Below are 10,968 nucleotides of genomic sequence, written 5' to 3' on the forward strand. Positions count from 1 at the left end.
AAGGACGTGAGGAGGACGAGACCAGGCCCAGCTCCCGGAAGTCCCGCGCCCAGGTTGACTGCTGGGCAACCTGCGCCGGAAGTCCCGCCCGCCGTGCTGTAGTGCCGCCGCCGCTGTTGTTGTTGTGACGGTGACGCGACAGGCCCGAGAGACCCTCCGGACCCGACCGCCCGCCCGCCCGCCCCCGCCGCGCCATGAAGTGGATGTTCAAGGAGGACCACGCGCTGGGTGAGGAGGGGCCGCCCCCGCCCGAAGCCCCCTCCCGAGCCCTGGCGGGTGGGCCCCCGCTCCGCCCCCCTGACGCCGCCCCCTTCTCCCCCCCCCGTGTCTCCGCAGAGCACCGCTGCGTGGAGTCCGCCAAGATCCGGGCCAAGTACCCCGACCGCGTCCCGGTGAGTCTCGCCGCCGCGGCGGCCCAGGAGACCGCCCCCCCGCGGGCGGGTGGCCGGGCCCCGCCGCCAAGGCCGCCGCCCCTGCGCCGGGCAGCGTCTCCTCGCGCGTCGCCGCCGGGCCGGGCCCGTCGCTCTGGGCCGGGAAACCCGGTCCCGCCCACGGGAGGGCCAGACTCGCCTCCCGGCGGAGGGCTTACCTCGCCCGGCGTTTGCGGGCCTGTGGCCCTGCCGAGAGCGCCAGGCCGGCGGGGAGGGAAAAGGGTATTCGGGCAGGCATCTGTCTGCCCATCCGGCCGTGCCGCGAGTCTCGCCTTCCCAACCGCCAGAGCGAGAGGGGGGAGCTCAGTCTCCGGCCGCCCTGGAGGAACTGGGCATCCGCACGAACTGGCCAAAAGGCGTCGAGCGGCAGGAGCAGCAGAACCGCTCCCATTCCCCACAGTTGTTTTGCATAGGAACGTTGTATCAGAAGGCCAGGAGAGAAGGGGGGGAGCTGTAATAGACCCCACTCACTTGGCCTTGTGCCCCGCATGAGAGGGTGTGGGGACGTGCTTGACGGCCTCCCAGGACAGCCTGGGGAAGTAGGCAGATGGTTCTGAGCTCAAGCCAGGTCATAATAAGTGCAATGATCATTGTTCACACTTGCATAAGTGCTTCCAAGCACTTCACCAGCACTGCCTAGGACTGATCCTTACAATAACCCCATAAGGTAAGTTAGGACTTAAAGGTCAGCTGCTGCACTTGGCCCTGAAAAAAATGAAAAGCATAAAGTTGCAGGTAAGGAGTGCCAGGCGGCAGAGACCTTGCAGCTACAGTTTGGGCCCATGGCAGTTTTCAAGCATCCATCCAAGGCAGCTCTACGTAGAGCACATGGGGGTCACCAATCAATGCATGTGTGGCCAAATCAGACCCCACCAGGAAAGGGCGCGGCTGGGGTGCCAGTGAAGTTAGCAAAAGGCCATCCTGGCCATGGTTGACAACAGGGCAGCTAAGACACACACGATTGTTTACAGTGTACAGGCAATGGGACTGAGAGGCTGCAACATACCAGAGCTGAGCCAGGATTGGTCTTGGCTAAGTTTTCTTTTGGGCCTCACCAGCCATCACTGAGTTTGTTGCCTTTGCATTACCCAAGTCACTCTTCACCTCTCTTTCCTTCACTCTAGCATTTTAATGGAACAGTTGCTCAAATTGCATTCTGGGTGGGTTGGTGGTGGTTCCTCATACCATCATGTCCTTCCATGACTGGACTACATGGAGGCAGGGACTTCTAGTTGCAGGACTGGTCCTAACAAAGCTCCGCTTTCTGTTCTCCTTGGAGCAGGTGATAGTTGAAAAGGTCTCTGGCTCTCAGATTGTGGACATTGACAAGAGGAAGTACCTGGTTCCATCAGATATTACTGTGGCTCAATTCATGTGGATCATCAGGAAGAGGATTCAGCTGCCATCAGAGAAGGCGATATTCCTCTTTGTAGATAAGACTGTCCCACAGTCCAGGTGAGAGTTGCCTTCCCTTTGTGTTGTGCATGAATGTATGTGATAACACTTGCTCCTTTCTTTATGGAAATGTTGATGGCCAAAACAGCCTCCTCTGGCACACTTTGGCTCCTACCCTGGAAGGGCTGCTGCCTCTCCCAGCAAGCACTCAGCCCTGTGGCAGCCATTCTTGCCAGGTGTATCTTGCAACCCCAAGAGGAAGGAAGGGGCCTTCAGCATCAGCTGAGATTATCTAAGTGTTTGGAAACTATCTGGTTTCCAGCAAGTTGTGTTGACAACCCAGGTTCATGATATAAAGGAAATGTCCTGGCTTATTTAAAGTGTGTCAGTATTCATAATTTGAGAGCTGAACACATGGCAGACCTCAACTAGTATACACAGGAGTATGCCAGATCAGCCAGGTGGGCACAGTGGTTGAGCTTGGTTACTGACTAGCATTTCCAGAGCCAGGGGCTGGTTTCCCTGTGACTGTCATGACTTGCCAGTCCCTAGGTCCTCTCTCAAATGAGTATATAACCCATCATGCATAGGAAAATGTTTTCTCACGATGGTTCTTTATTTACATAGAAAAGCAGGCTAAGAAATGTTTTTGATAGGGGGCCATTTATTTAGTTTTAAGAGATTAAGGGTGCAATCCTATTGAGATTGGAGGCTGCCGAGTATACAGTGCAGGGCAGCCATAGCACAGAGGTGATCTTCACCGCTGTGCTCCAGCTGCCCTGCATTTTTAGCTAGACGGCTAATTTTCGCTGTCTATCCATGGCTTTGGGGAGGGAAGGAGGCCACGCGGCACATAGGAAGCAGCATAACACGGCTTCTGTCTCTTCTCTTTCCCTACCCCGGGACCGTCCACTTTTCCCTATCTCCATGCTCCCCGTTTCTGAGTGCAGAGAGAACCACACTAGTGATAAGAGGGTGAGGAGTCACGAGGGGGTGGGGAGTGTGGTTTCTGGGAACCAAGGTTGGAGCCCTGGATTCCCAAAAACAGAAAAATTAGGTTAGGAGAAGAAGAGAAGAGTAGAGTTAGGAGAAGAAGAACTAGACGCCACTCTGCACCAGTGGAAGCAGTGGAGCTGTGGAACCGATTCCAGGTACTTGCGGATGAGACTGGAGGACAGCCTGCAGAGGAAGAATCACAGGGGAACCTGCATGAGAGTGAGCAAGAGGCTAAAGGTCAGTCAAACAGAAGCGATGAAACCCAGGCCTACAAGATGAAGAAGAGTGGTAGTAGTGGGAGACTCCTTGCTGCGTGGGATCGAGACCCAAGTATGTCGCGAAGACCCATGGACTCGCCAGGTATGTTGTCTCCCGGGAGGACAGATTAGAGACATGACTGAAAGGTTGCCTGCACTCATAAAGCCCACTGACAGGTATCCCTTTCTTCTCAGCCATGTGGGAACAAATGATACCGCCAAGCGGAGCTACGAAGAGATCACGTCAGACTGTAGTCGAAACGCGTACCCTGGATTTTAGGAAAGCTGATTTTCATAAACTCAGAACAATGATCAGTAAGGTCCCACGGCAAGCGATGCTAGCGAGAAAAGGAGTCCAAGATGGGTGGGAGCTTTTAAAAAAGGACATTCTCAAGGTACAATCACAAGCAATTCCAACAAGAAGAAAAGGTGGAAGACAACAGAAGAAGCCAATGTGGCTTCACAAAAAGCTTAGGGATGACCTGAAAACAAAAAAGGACACATATAGGAAGTGGAAAGAAGGCCAAGTAACAAAGGAAGAGTACAGGCAGATAGCACAGAATTGCAGGGATGGCGTCAGGAATGCTAAAGCTGAGAATGAGCTGAGGTTAGCGAGGGATGTTAAAAACAACAAAAAGGCTTTCTTCAGCTACGTGCATAGTAAAAGGCAGAGGAAAGAAATGGTGGTTCAGCTATTAAATAAGGATGGCAAAACGATAACAGATGACAAAGAAAAGGCAGAGGTGCTCAATTCCTACTTTGGCTCAGTCTTCTCCCAAAAGAGGGTCTATGACCCCCCTGGCAAAGGCGAAGTACAGGCTGAAGGGGCAGGATTGCAGCTTGAGATCGATAGGCATATGGTCAAGGAACACCTAATGACTTTGAATGAGTTCAAATCTCCAGGGCCAGATGAACTGCATCCTAGAGTCATAAAGGAACTGGCAGAAGAACTCTCAGAACCACTGTCTATTCTCTTTGAGAAATCATGGAGGACGGGGGAAGTGCCAGATGACTGGAGGAGGGCTAACGTTGTCCCTATCTTCAAAAAGGGTAAAAAGGAGGAACCTGGGAACTACAGACCAGGCAGTCTGACATCAATCCCTGGGAAAATTCTGGAGCAGATCATAAAGCAATCCATCTGGAAGCACCTTGACAACAATGCCGTGATTACTCGAAGCCAACATGGATTTGTCAAAAACAAGTCCTGCCAGACAAATCTGATCTCATTTTTTGATCAAGTCACCTCCCTTGTAGACCGTGGGAATGCTGTAGACATCATATACCTCGACTTCAGCAAAGCTTTCGACAAAGTGCCCCATGATATCCTGATGAGCAAACTAGCTCAAAGTGGGCTAGATGAAACAACGATCCGGTGGATCCACAGTTGGCTACAGAATCGGACTCAAAGAGTGCTTATCAATGGGACCTTCTCCAACTGGGGAGAGGTAACGAGTGGGGTACCGCAGGGCTCAGTCCTGGGCCCAGTGCTCTTTAACATTTTTATGAATGACTTGGAGGAGGAGGTGCAGGGAATGCTGATCAAATTTGCAGATGACACAAAATTTGGCAGGATAGCTAATACTTTGGAAGACAGAAACAAAATTCAAAGTGATCTGGATAGACTGGAGTGCTGGGCAGAAAACAACAGAATGACATTGAATAGGGATAAATGCCAAGTTCTGCACCTAGGAAAAAGAAACCAAATGCACAGTTACAAGATGGGGGATACGTGGCTCAACCACACTACAAGCCAGAAGGATCTTGGAATTGTCGATCACAAGCTGAATATGAGCCAACAATGTGATGTGGCTGCAAAAAAGGCAAATGCCATTTTGGGCTGCATTCATAGAAGCATCGCTTCCAAATCTTGGGAAGTCCTAGTTCCCCTCTACTCAGCACTGGTTAGGCCTCATCTGGAGTACTGTGTCCAGTTCTGGGCACTACACTTTCAGAAGGATGCAGACAAACTGGAGAGGGTTCAGAGGAGGGCAACCAAGATGATCAGGGGACTGGAAACAAAGCCCTACGAAGAGAGACTGAAAGAACTGGGCATGTTTAGCCTTGAGAAGAGAAGACTGAGGGGAGATATGATAGCACTCTTCAAGTACTTGAAAGGTTGTCACAGAGAAGAAGGCCAGGATCTCTTCTTGATCATCCCAGAGTGCAGGACACGGAATAATGGGCTCAAGTTACAGGAAGCCAGATTCCGGCTGAACATCAGGAAAAACTTCCTGACTGTAAGAGCAATACGACAATGGAACCAATTACCTGGGGAGGTGGTGGGCTCTCCCACACTGGAGGCCTTCAAGATGAGGCTGGACAGCCATTTGTCAGGGATGCTCTGACTTGGATTCCTGCATTGAGCAGGGGGTTGGACTCGATGGCCTTGTAGGCCCCTTCCAACCCTACTATTCTATGATTCTATGAAATCCTATGGTCCTCTAGGTAGTGTCTAATGGCCATAGGATTGCTCCCTCCCAGTGCAATCCTATACATGTCTACTCAGAGGCAAGACCCATTCAGCTCAATGGGATCTAATCCCAAGTGAGTGACTATAGGATTGCGCCCCAAGTGGGATCTGCAACAGAAGGTTGCAGGGTGGAGTACTCGTGTTCAGTTCCAGCCACTCCATTATTCTATCCCATGTCCAGCATCGTTGACCCCTGGCAACAGTCAGTCAGCATCCCATGGCCTTTGGCACATGCTGTCCTCATTGGGCTGTTTGTCAGGTTCCACTCTTAGGGATTTCCTATCAGATTTTTTTTGTGGGGGGGTTCCCTTCAGTTTGCTTATACCTTTTGTGTGTGTGTTTCAGTTTTTGCTATATAATTAACAGCACATAGTCTGAACAAGGGAAATAGGGGGAGTTGAAGATCTGTAACATACTGTTGAGTATGGATCTTCAGTTCCATTGCCCCTCCCACCTGGTTTTCCATCCCCTTTCTGTTTTTAATTCTGCAAATTTTGGTGCCATTTTGACTATAGAGGGCGAACTGAGATCATTACTGATATATATGTTTATTCAGTTTTTATTTTAACAGGGCTACTTAAAAATAAGTTTAGGATATTTTAATTAGATTTGTGATTTTCATTTTTATCCACCCAATGTATTTTGGTGAAAGCATTGGGCTTTGTACATTGCACAGGTTTCATGGAAAATCTGCCAGGAGCTACGTTCCCTCTTTGTTGCTTGGTGGACACCTAAATGCCTTAGTCACTTCCTCACTGCCTTGTTTTTCTTCTTCTAGCTTGACTATGGGGCAGCTTTATGAGAAGGAGAAGGATGAAGATGGCTTCTTGTACGTAGCCTACAGTGGAGAAAACACCTTTGGCATCTGAGTGCGTCTCCTTCCCACAGTGTCTTGTAAATAGCCTCTTGTTTGTGATCATGACCCCGAGGCACATCCGGCATCTGTCATTGGGTTGATTTAATATATTGATAGACTTTTGTTGCTTAGCCTCATAATTTATAAGAGTTTTATTTCCTCATTGTGCATTGTACTCATAGCTGTAAATTCCATAGTCTCCTTCCTCTGGGAGACATTTAATGGCATTATTTAAATATTTGACTCAAGCTAGCAGAGGGATTACAAAGGAAGGGAATTTTGAAATGAAGCTTTGACTAATAATTACAGTTTTGTATTAATGGAAGCTTCTAGGTTATTCTTAAACTGTCTAAAGATGCTGATATGTTGATCTTGGTTAGTGTTCCTGATAAATTTTGCTTGAGGAAGCAATGATTAAAATTCCTCTCACCAATACATTTCAATTCTACCATATTACTTCAGTTTTACTTTCTTATGAATAGCATTCTAGGGTCAAACATACAAGGAGAGATCCTGTAAATAGGATCACTTCTTGTAAGGGAGTGAACAAGGAAGTAGCCACATTTGCAGAAGATAACAAATGATCTAGAAATTCACCAGAGAGCTTAGGAAGACATCTGCAAACTCCTCTTCAACAGTCACAATAATCTTCTGACACTTTGTGAGGGCCATTGCCTACTGGGCTGTTCCCTCATGAGGTGTGTTGCCCCCTGCAACCAATTTTGTAAGATGGAGGAGGCCAGATTTCCTTTTCTAGAAGCCATGCTGCTCATTCTTGGATATGTAACAGCTGTAGCCAAATCTGTAGCTTCCTGGATTCCTCCCTGGAACCGTTATTTTGTTGTTGTTAATGGTGTTACAGGAGGCCAATTCATTCTGTTACAAATTGTGAGCAAGTTCACAATTGAGGTCTTAAGACTTGCAGCTGAATGCCTTTGAGCTGCGATGATCCGCTAGTTCTAAAATATTATTATTTGTCATCCCTGTTTGACTTCTCTTCAGAGACACCACCTGTAAACAACAGTTCAGTCTGGTTATACCTTAGGGACCTTAAAAGATCACCTAGTCAAGCGCTCTGTTGATGCAAGAAATTCACCACTCCAGCACCCCTGTAGTACAGCTTCTTCTTAGAAATCTATAACAGAAACCACCACTTTTGAGGCAGCCTGTCCCACTGTCAAACAGCTCACACAATCAGGAAGTTCTCTGTAGTGTTTAATTAGAATCCCCTTTCTTGCCATTTGAACCTGTTTCTTTGGGTCCTGCCCTCTGGAGCAACAAGGAACAAATCTTCCCCATCATCTATGTTGCAGCCCTTCAGATATTTGAAGATGGCTATCATACCGCCTCTTCTCCAGCTGAAACATACCCATCTCCTGCAACCTTCCCTCACAGGGCTCCAAGCCCCTCCCCATCTTCATCACCATCCTCTGGACATGTTTGTTATCCTTCTTAAACTGCAGTGCCCAGAACTGGACACAATACTCCAGGTGAGGTCTGACTAGATCCTCCTTACATGTACTGCTGTCAAGCCAGATGTCACCCATCCTGCATTCATACGTCTTGATTTTGCTTACCTAAATGCAGAGCTTTACATTTTACTGTTGAATGTAATTTTATTAGTTTGGGCCCAGTTCTCAATCGTGCCAGTGCCTTCTAAAATAGTAGCTACCCCACTCAATTTAGTGCCATCTGCAAGTTTAATGAGCATCCACTCCTTTGCAGAAGTCATTTCTAAATATGCTGAACACTGGCCCCAAGACAGCACCCCACTTGTCTGGTCAGTGAGGAGCGTGCTTTGGAAACAATCCATCAACCAGCTATGAATCTGTCTAATAGCATTGTCTAGCCTACACTGTACCAGCTTTAAAGGGATATTAGACAGTCATCTAAAGTGACCAATGCCTATGTATTACCTCAGGATCAGCGTTCGCATGCCTTGGAATATCTGTTCCTGAGGAGCAAGAGCCCAAGGGAATCCTGCTTGTGTGCTTCCCACTGGGGCATCTGATTAGTTATGGTGGGAAAAGGAATGCTAGACTAGATATGCCTTTGATCTGACACAGCATCAGGGCTGCTCTTATGCTCACTTGGTGCAATTTGTTAAAGATGTGGTTTCACTCTGCAGCCATTTCCCAAAATGTCAAGTGTGTATACAAAACTGAGCGTTTAACTCAGAACATGTACAGTCATGTGAAAAAGAAAGTACGCCCTCTTTGAGTTCTATGGTTTTACGTATCAGGACATAATAAAAATCATCTGGTCCTTAGCAGGTCTTAAAATTAGGTAAATACAAACTCAGATGAACAACAATGCATGACATATTATACCGTGTCATTATTTATTTTACAGAACTAAAGCCAAAATGGAGAAGCCATGTGTGAAAAACTAAGTACACCCTCACTGCTTCCATAGGTATGAAGAGGCTAAGTAGCAACCAGGTGCTGCTAATCAAATGCCCTTGATTAATTGATCATCGGCAAGTGTGACCACCTCTATAAAAGCCAAAGTCTCAGGAGTTTGCTGGTCTCGAGCATTCAGGTGTGTGTTAACACAATGTCAAAGAGTAAAGACATCAGCAAGGATCTTAGAGAAGCAATTGTTGTCGCCCATCAATCTGGGAAGGGTTATAAGGCCATTTCCAAACAAATTAAAGTCCATCATTCTACAGTGAAGAAGATTATTCTCAAGTGGAAAACATTCAAGACAGTTGCCAATCTTCCCCGGAATGGACGTCCCAGCAAATTCACCCCAAGCTCAGAGAAACTGCAAAACATCCAAGAGTTACATCTCAGACTCTACAGGCCTCAGCACATTAAATGTTAAAGTTCATGACAGTACAATTAGAAAAAGACTGAACAAGTATGGTTTGTTTGGAAGGGTTGCCAGGAGAAAGCCTCTTCTCTCTAAAAAGAACATGGCAGCATGGCTTAGGCTTGCAAAGTTGCATCTGAAAAATCACAAGACTTCTGGAACAATGTCCTTTGGACAGACGAGACCAAAGTGGAGATGTTTGGCCGTAATGCACAGTGCCATGTTTGGCGAAAACCAAACACAGCATATCAGCACAAACATCTCATACCAACTGCTAAGCACGGTGGTGGAGGGGTGATGATTTGGGTTTGTTTTGCAGCCAGAGGACCTGGGCACCTTGCAGTCATTGAGTCGACCATGACCTCCTCTGTATACCAAAATATTCTGGAGTCAAATGTGAGGCCATCTCTCCAACAGCTAAAGCTTGGCTGAAATTGGGTCATGCAACAGGACAATGATCCCAAGCACACCAGCCAATCTACAATAGAATGGCTGAAAAAGAAAAGAATCAAGGTGTTGCAATGGCCCAGTCAAAGTCCAGATCTCAGCCCGATTGAAATGCTGTGGCAGGACCCTGAAGAGAGCTGTGCAGAAACAAATGCCCGCAAACCTCAATGAACTGAAGCAATGTTGTAAAGAATAGTGGGCCAAAATTCCTCCACAACAATTTGAGAGACTGATAAAGTCATACAGAAAACGATTACTTCAAGTTATTGCTGCTAAAGGTGGTTCTACAAGCTGTTGAATCATAAGGTGTACTTAGTTTTTCACACATGGCTTCTCCATTTTGGCTGTATTTCTGTAAAATAAATAATGACACGGTGTAATATGTCATGTGTTGTTGTTCATCTGAGGTGGTATTTACCTAATTTTAAGACAAGCAAAGGACCAGATGATTTTTATTATGTCCTGATAGGTAAAACCATAGAACTCAAAGAGGGTGTACTTTCTTTTTCACATGACTGAAGCTATTCAGGAATATATAGTATATATGCATTAGAGGACAGAAAACCCTGAAGTAGATTCTTACTCCTTTGGCTGAAGGCTTATCCTAGGTGTTTTTCTTTCTGTCATGGCCTCGTGTTGCTAGGCCCCTACTTCTAATGGTCCAGAGGAAGGCTGTTCTGCATGACCGTCTTGCACTGCTGCCCATGAGCATAACTCCCCACACCCAAAAAGTGGGCAGATGCTGGGTTTAGCCAGTTCTGTGCCTAATTGCAACCATGCACACCTTAACAATGTCACAAGAAGTAGCACCGCATCATTTATTTTTACCCACCTTGTTCATAATTAACAGAGAGGCAACCAAGCATGGCAGCCAAGACCAATTACACAGCTTTACACAAGTTTTCTGCAAATAAGTAGGAAGAGCACCTGGCAATTTATGAGCCCTGTGACCTTTTTTTCCACCTTCCCTAAGGCTCCTTTATAAAGGTGGTTGTCCCAGTCATCCTAAGAAGTAATACTAGTAGGCACAAGCAAAATAGGCAACTTGTCTTCAAGCCATTGATGAGTGGGCTATGTAACAGCCAGCCCCTTCCCATCTCCAGTGGCAGTGACACATCAGTACAGAATCCAGATCTATTCCATGAAAGAAAGTTAAGCTAAAATTCATTCAAAAGAGGCTGCCATGGGCCACCCTTGAGCTGGAAGAGCAGTATCAGAATTTAAAGGTTTAAGGGATTGTGATTCTCATTCTAAATATGTCAGTCAATGTCTTAAATCTGGTCCAGTTCCCCTCTTTTGTCG

At 47.1% G+C, this 10,968-nt stretch overlaps 1 protein-coding gene across 3 annotated transcripts; it reads left to right on the top strand.

The window, feature by feature from the left end:
- Positions 1-86: 86 nt before the first annotated feature.
- GABARAPL2 (GABA type A receptor associated protein like 2) lies at positions 87-6,842 on the top strand. 3 transcript variants are annotated; one of them, XM_084812515.1, is made up of 4 exons: positions 87-228; positions 337-392; positions 1,714-1,886; positions 6,328-6,842. In XM_084812515.1, the coding sequence occupies exons 1-4, from the start codon at positions 195-197 to the stop codon at positions 6,416-6,418; spliced, it is 354 nt and encodes a 117-aa protein (XP_084668641.1). In that variant the 5' UTR covers positions 87-194; the 3' UTR covers positions 6,419-6,842. The 3 variants fall into 3 exon arrangements, with proteins under 3 accessions (XP_084668641.1, XP_084668640.1, XP_084668639.1); XM_084812514.1 differs by having other exon boundaries at positions 87-392; XM_084812513.1 differs by lacking the exons at positions 1,714-1,886; positions 6,328-6,842 and having other exon boundaries at positions 337-1,007.
- Positions 6,843-10,968: the final 4,126 nt, after the last annotated feature.

This window comes from Heloderma suspectum, chromosome 8 (genome assembly GCF_057233095.1).
Source record: "Heloderma suspectum isolate Gila_16-S chromosome 8, 16-S_ref, whole genome shotgun sequence".
Classification (NCBI taxonomy): Eukaryota; Metazoa; Chordata; class Lepidosauria; order Squamata; family Helodermatidae; genus Heloderma; species Heloderma suspectum.

What these genes read in the sequence shown, in the direction of transcription:
- GABARAPL2 (XM_084812513.1), top strand. Translation starts at nt 195, where the DNA reads ATGAAGTGGATGTTCAAGGAGGACCACGCGCTGG. An exon ending in CAAGGAGGACCACGCGCTGG is followed by an intron (nt 229 to 336) that starts GTGAGGAGGGGC and finishes GTGTCTCCGCAG; the next exon opens with AGCACCGCTGCGTGGAGTCC.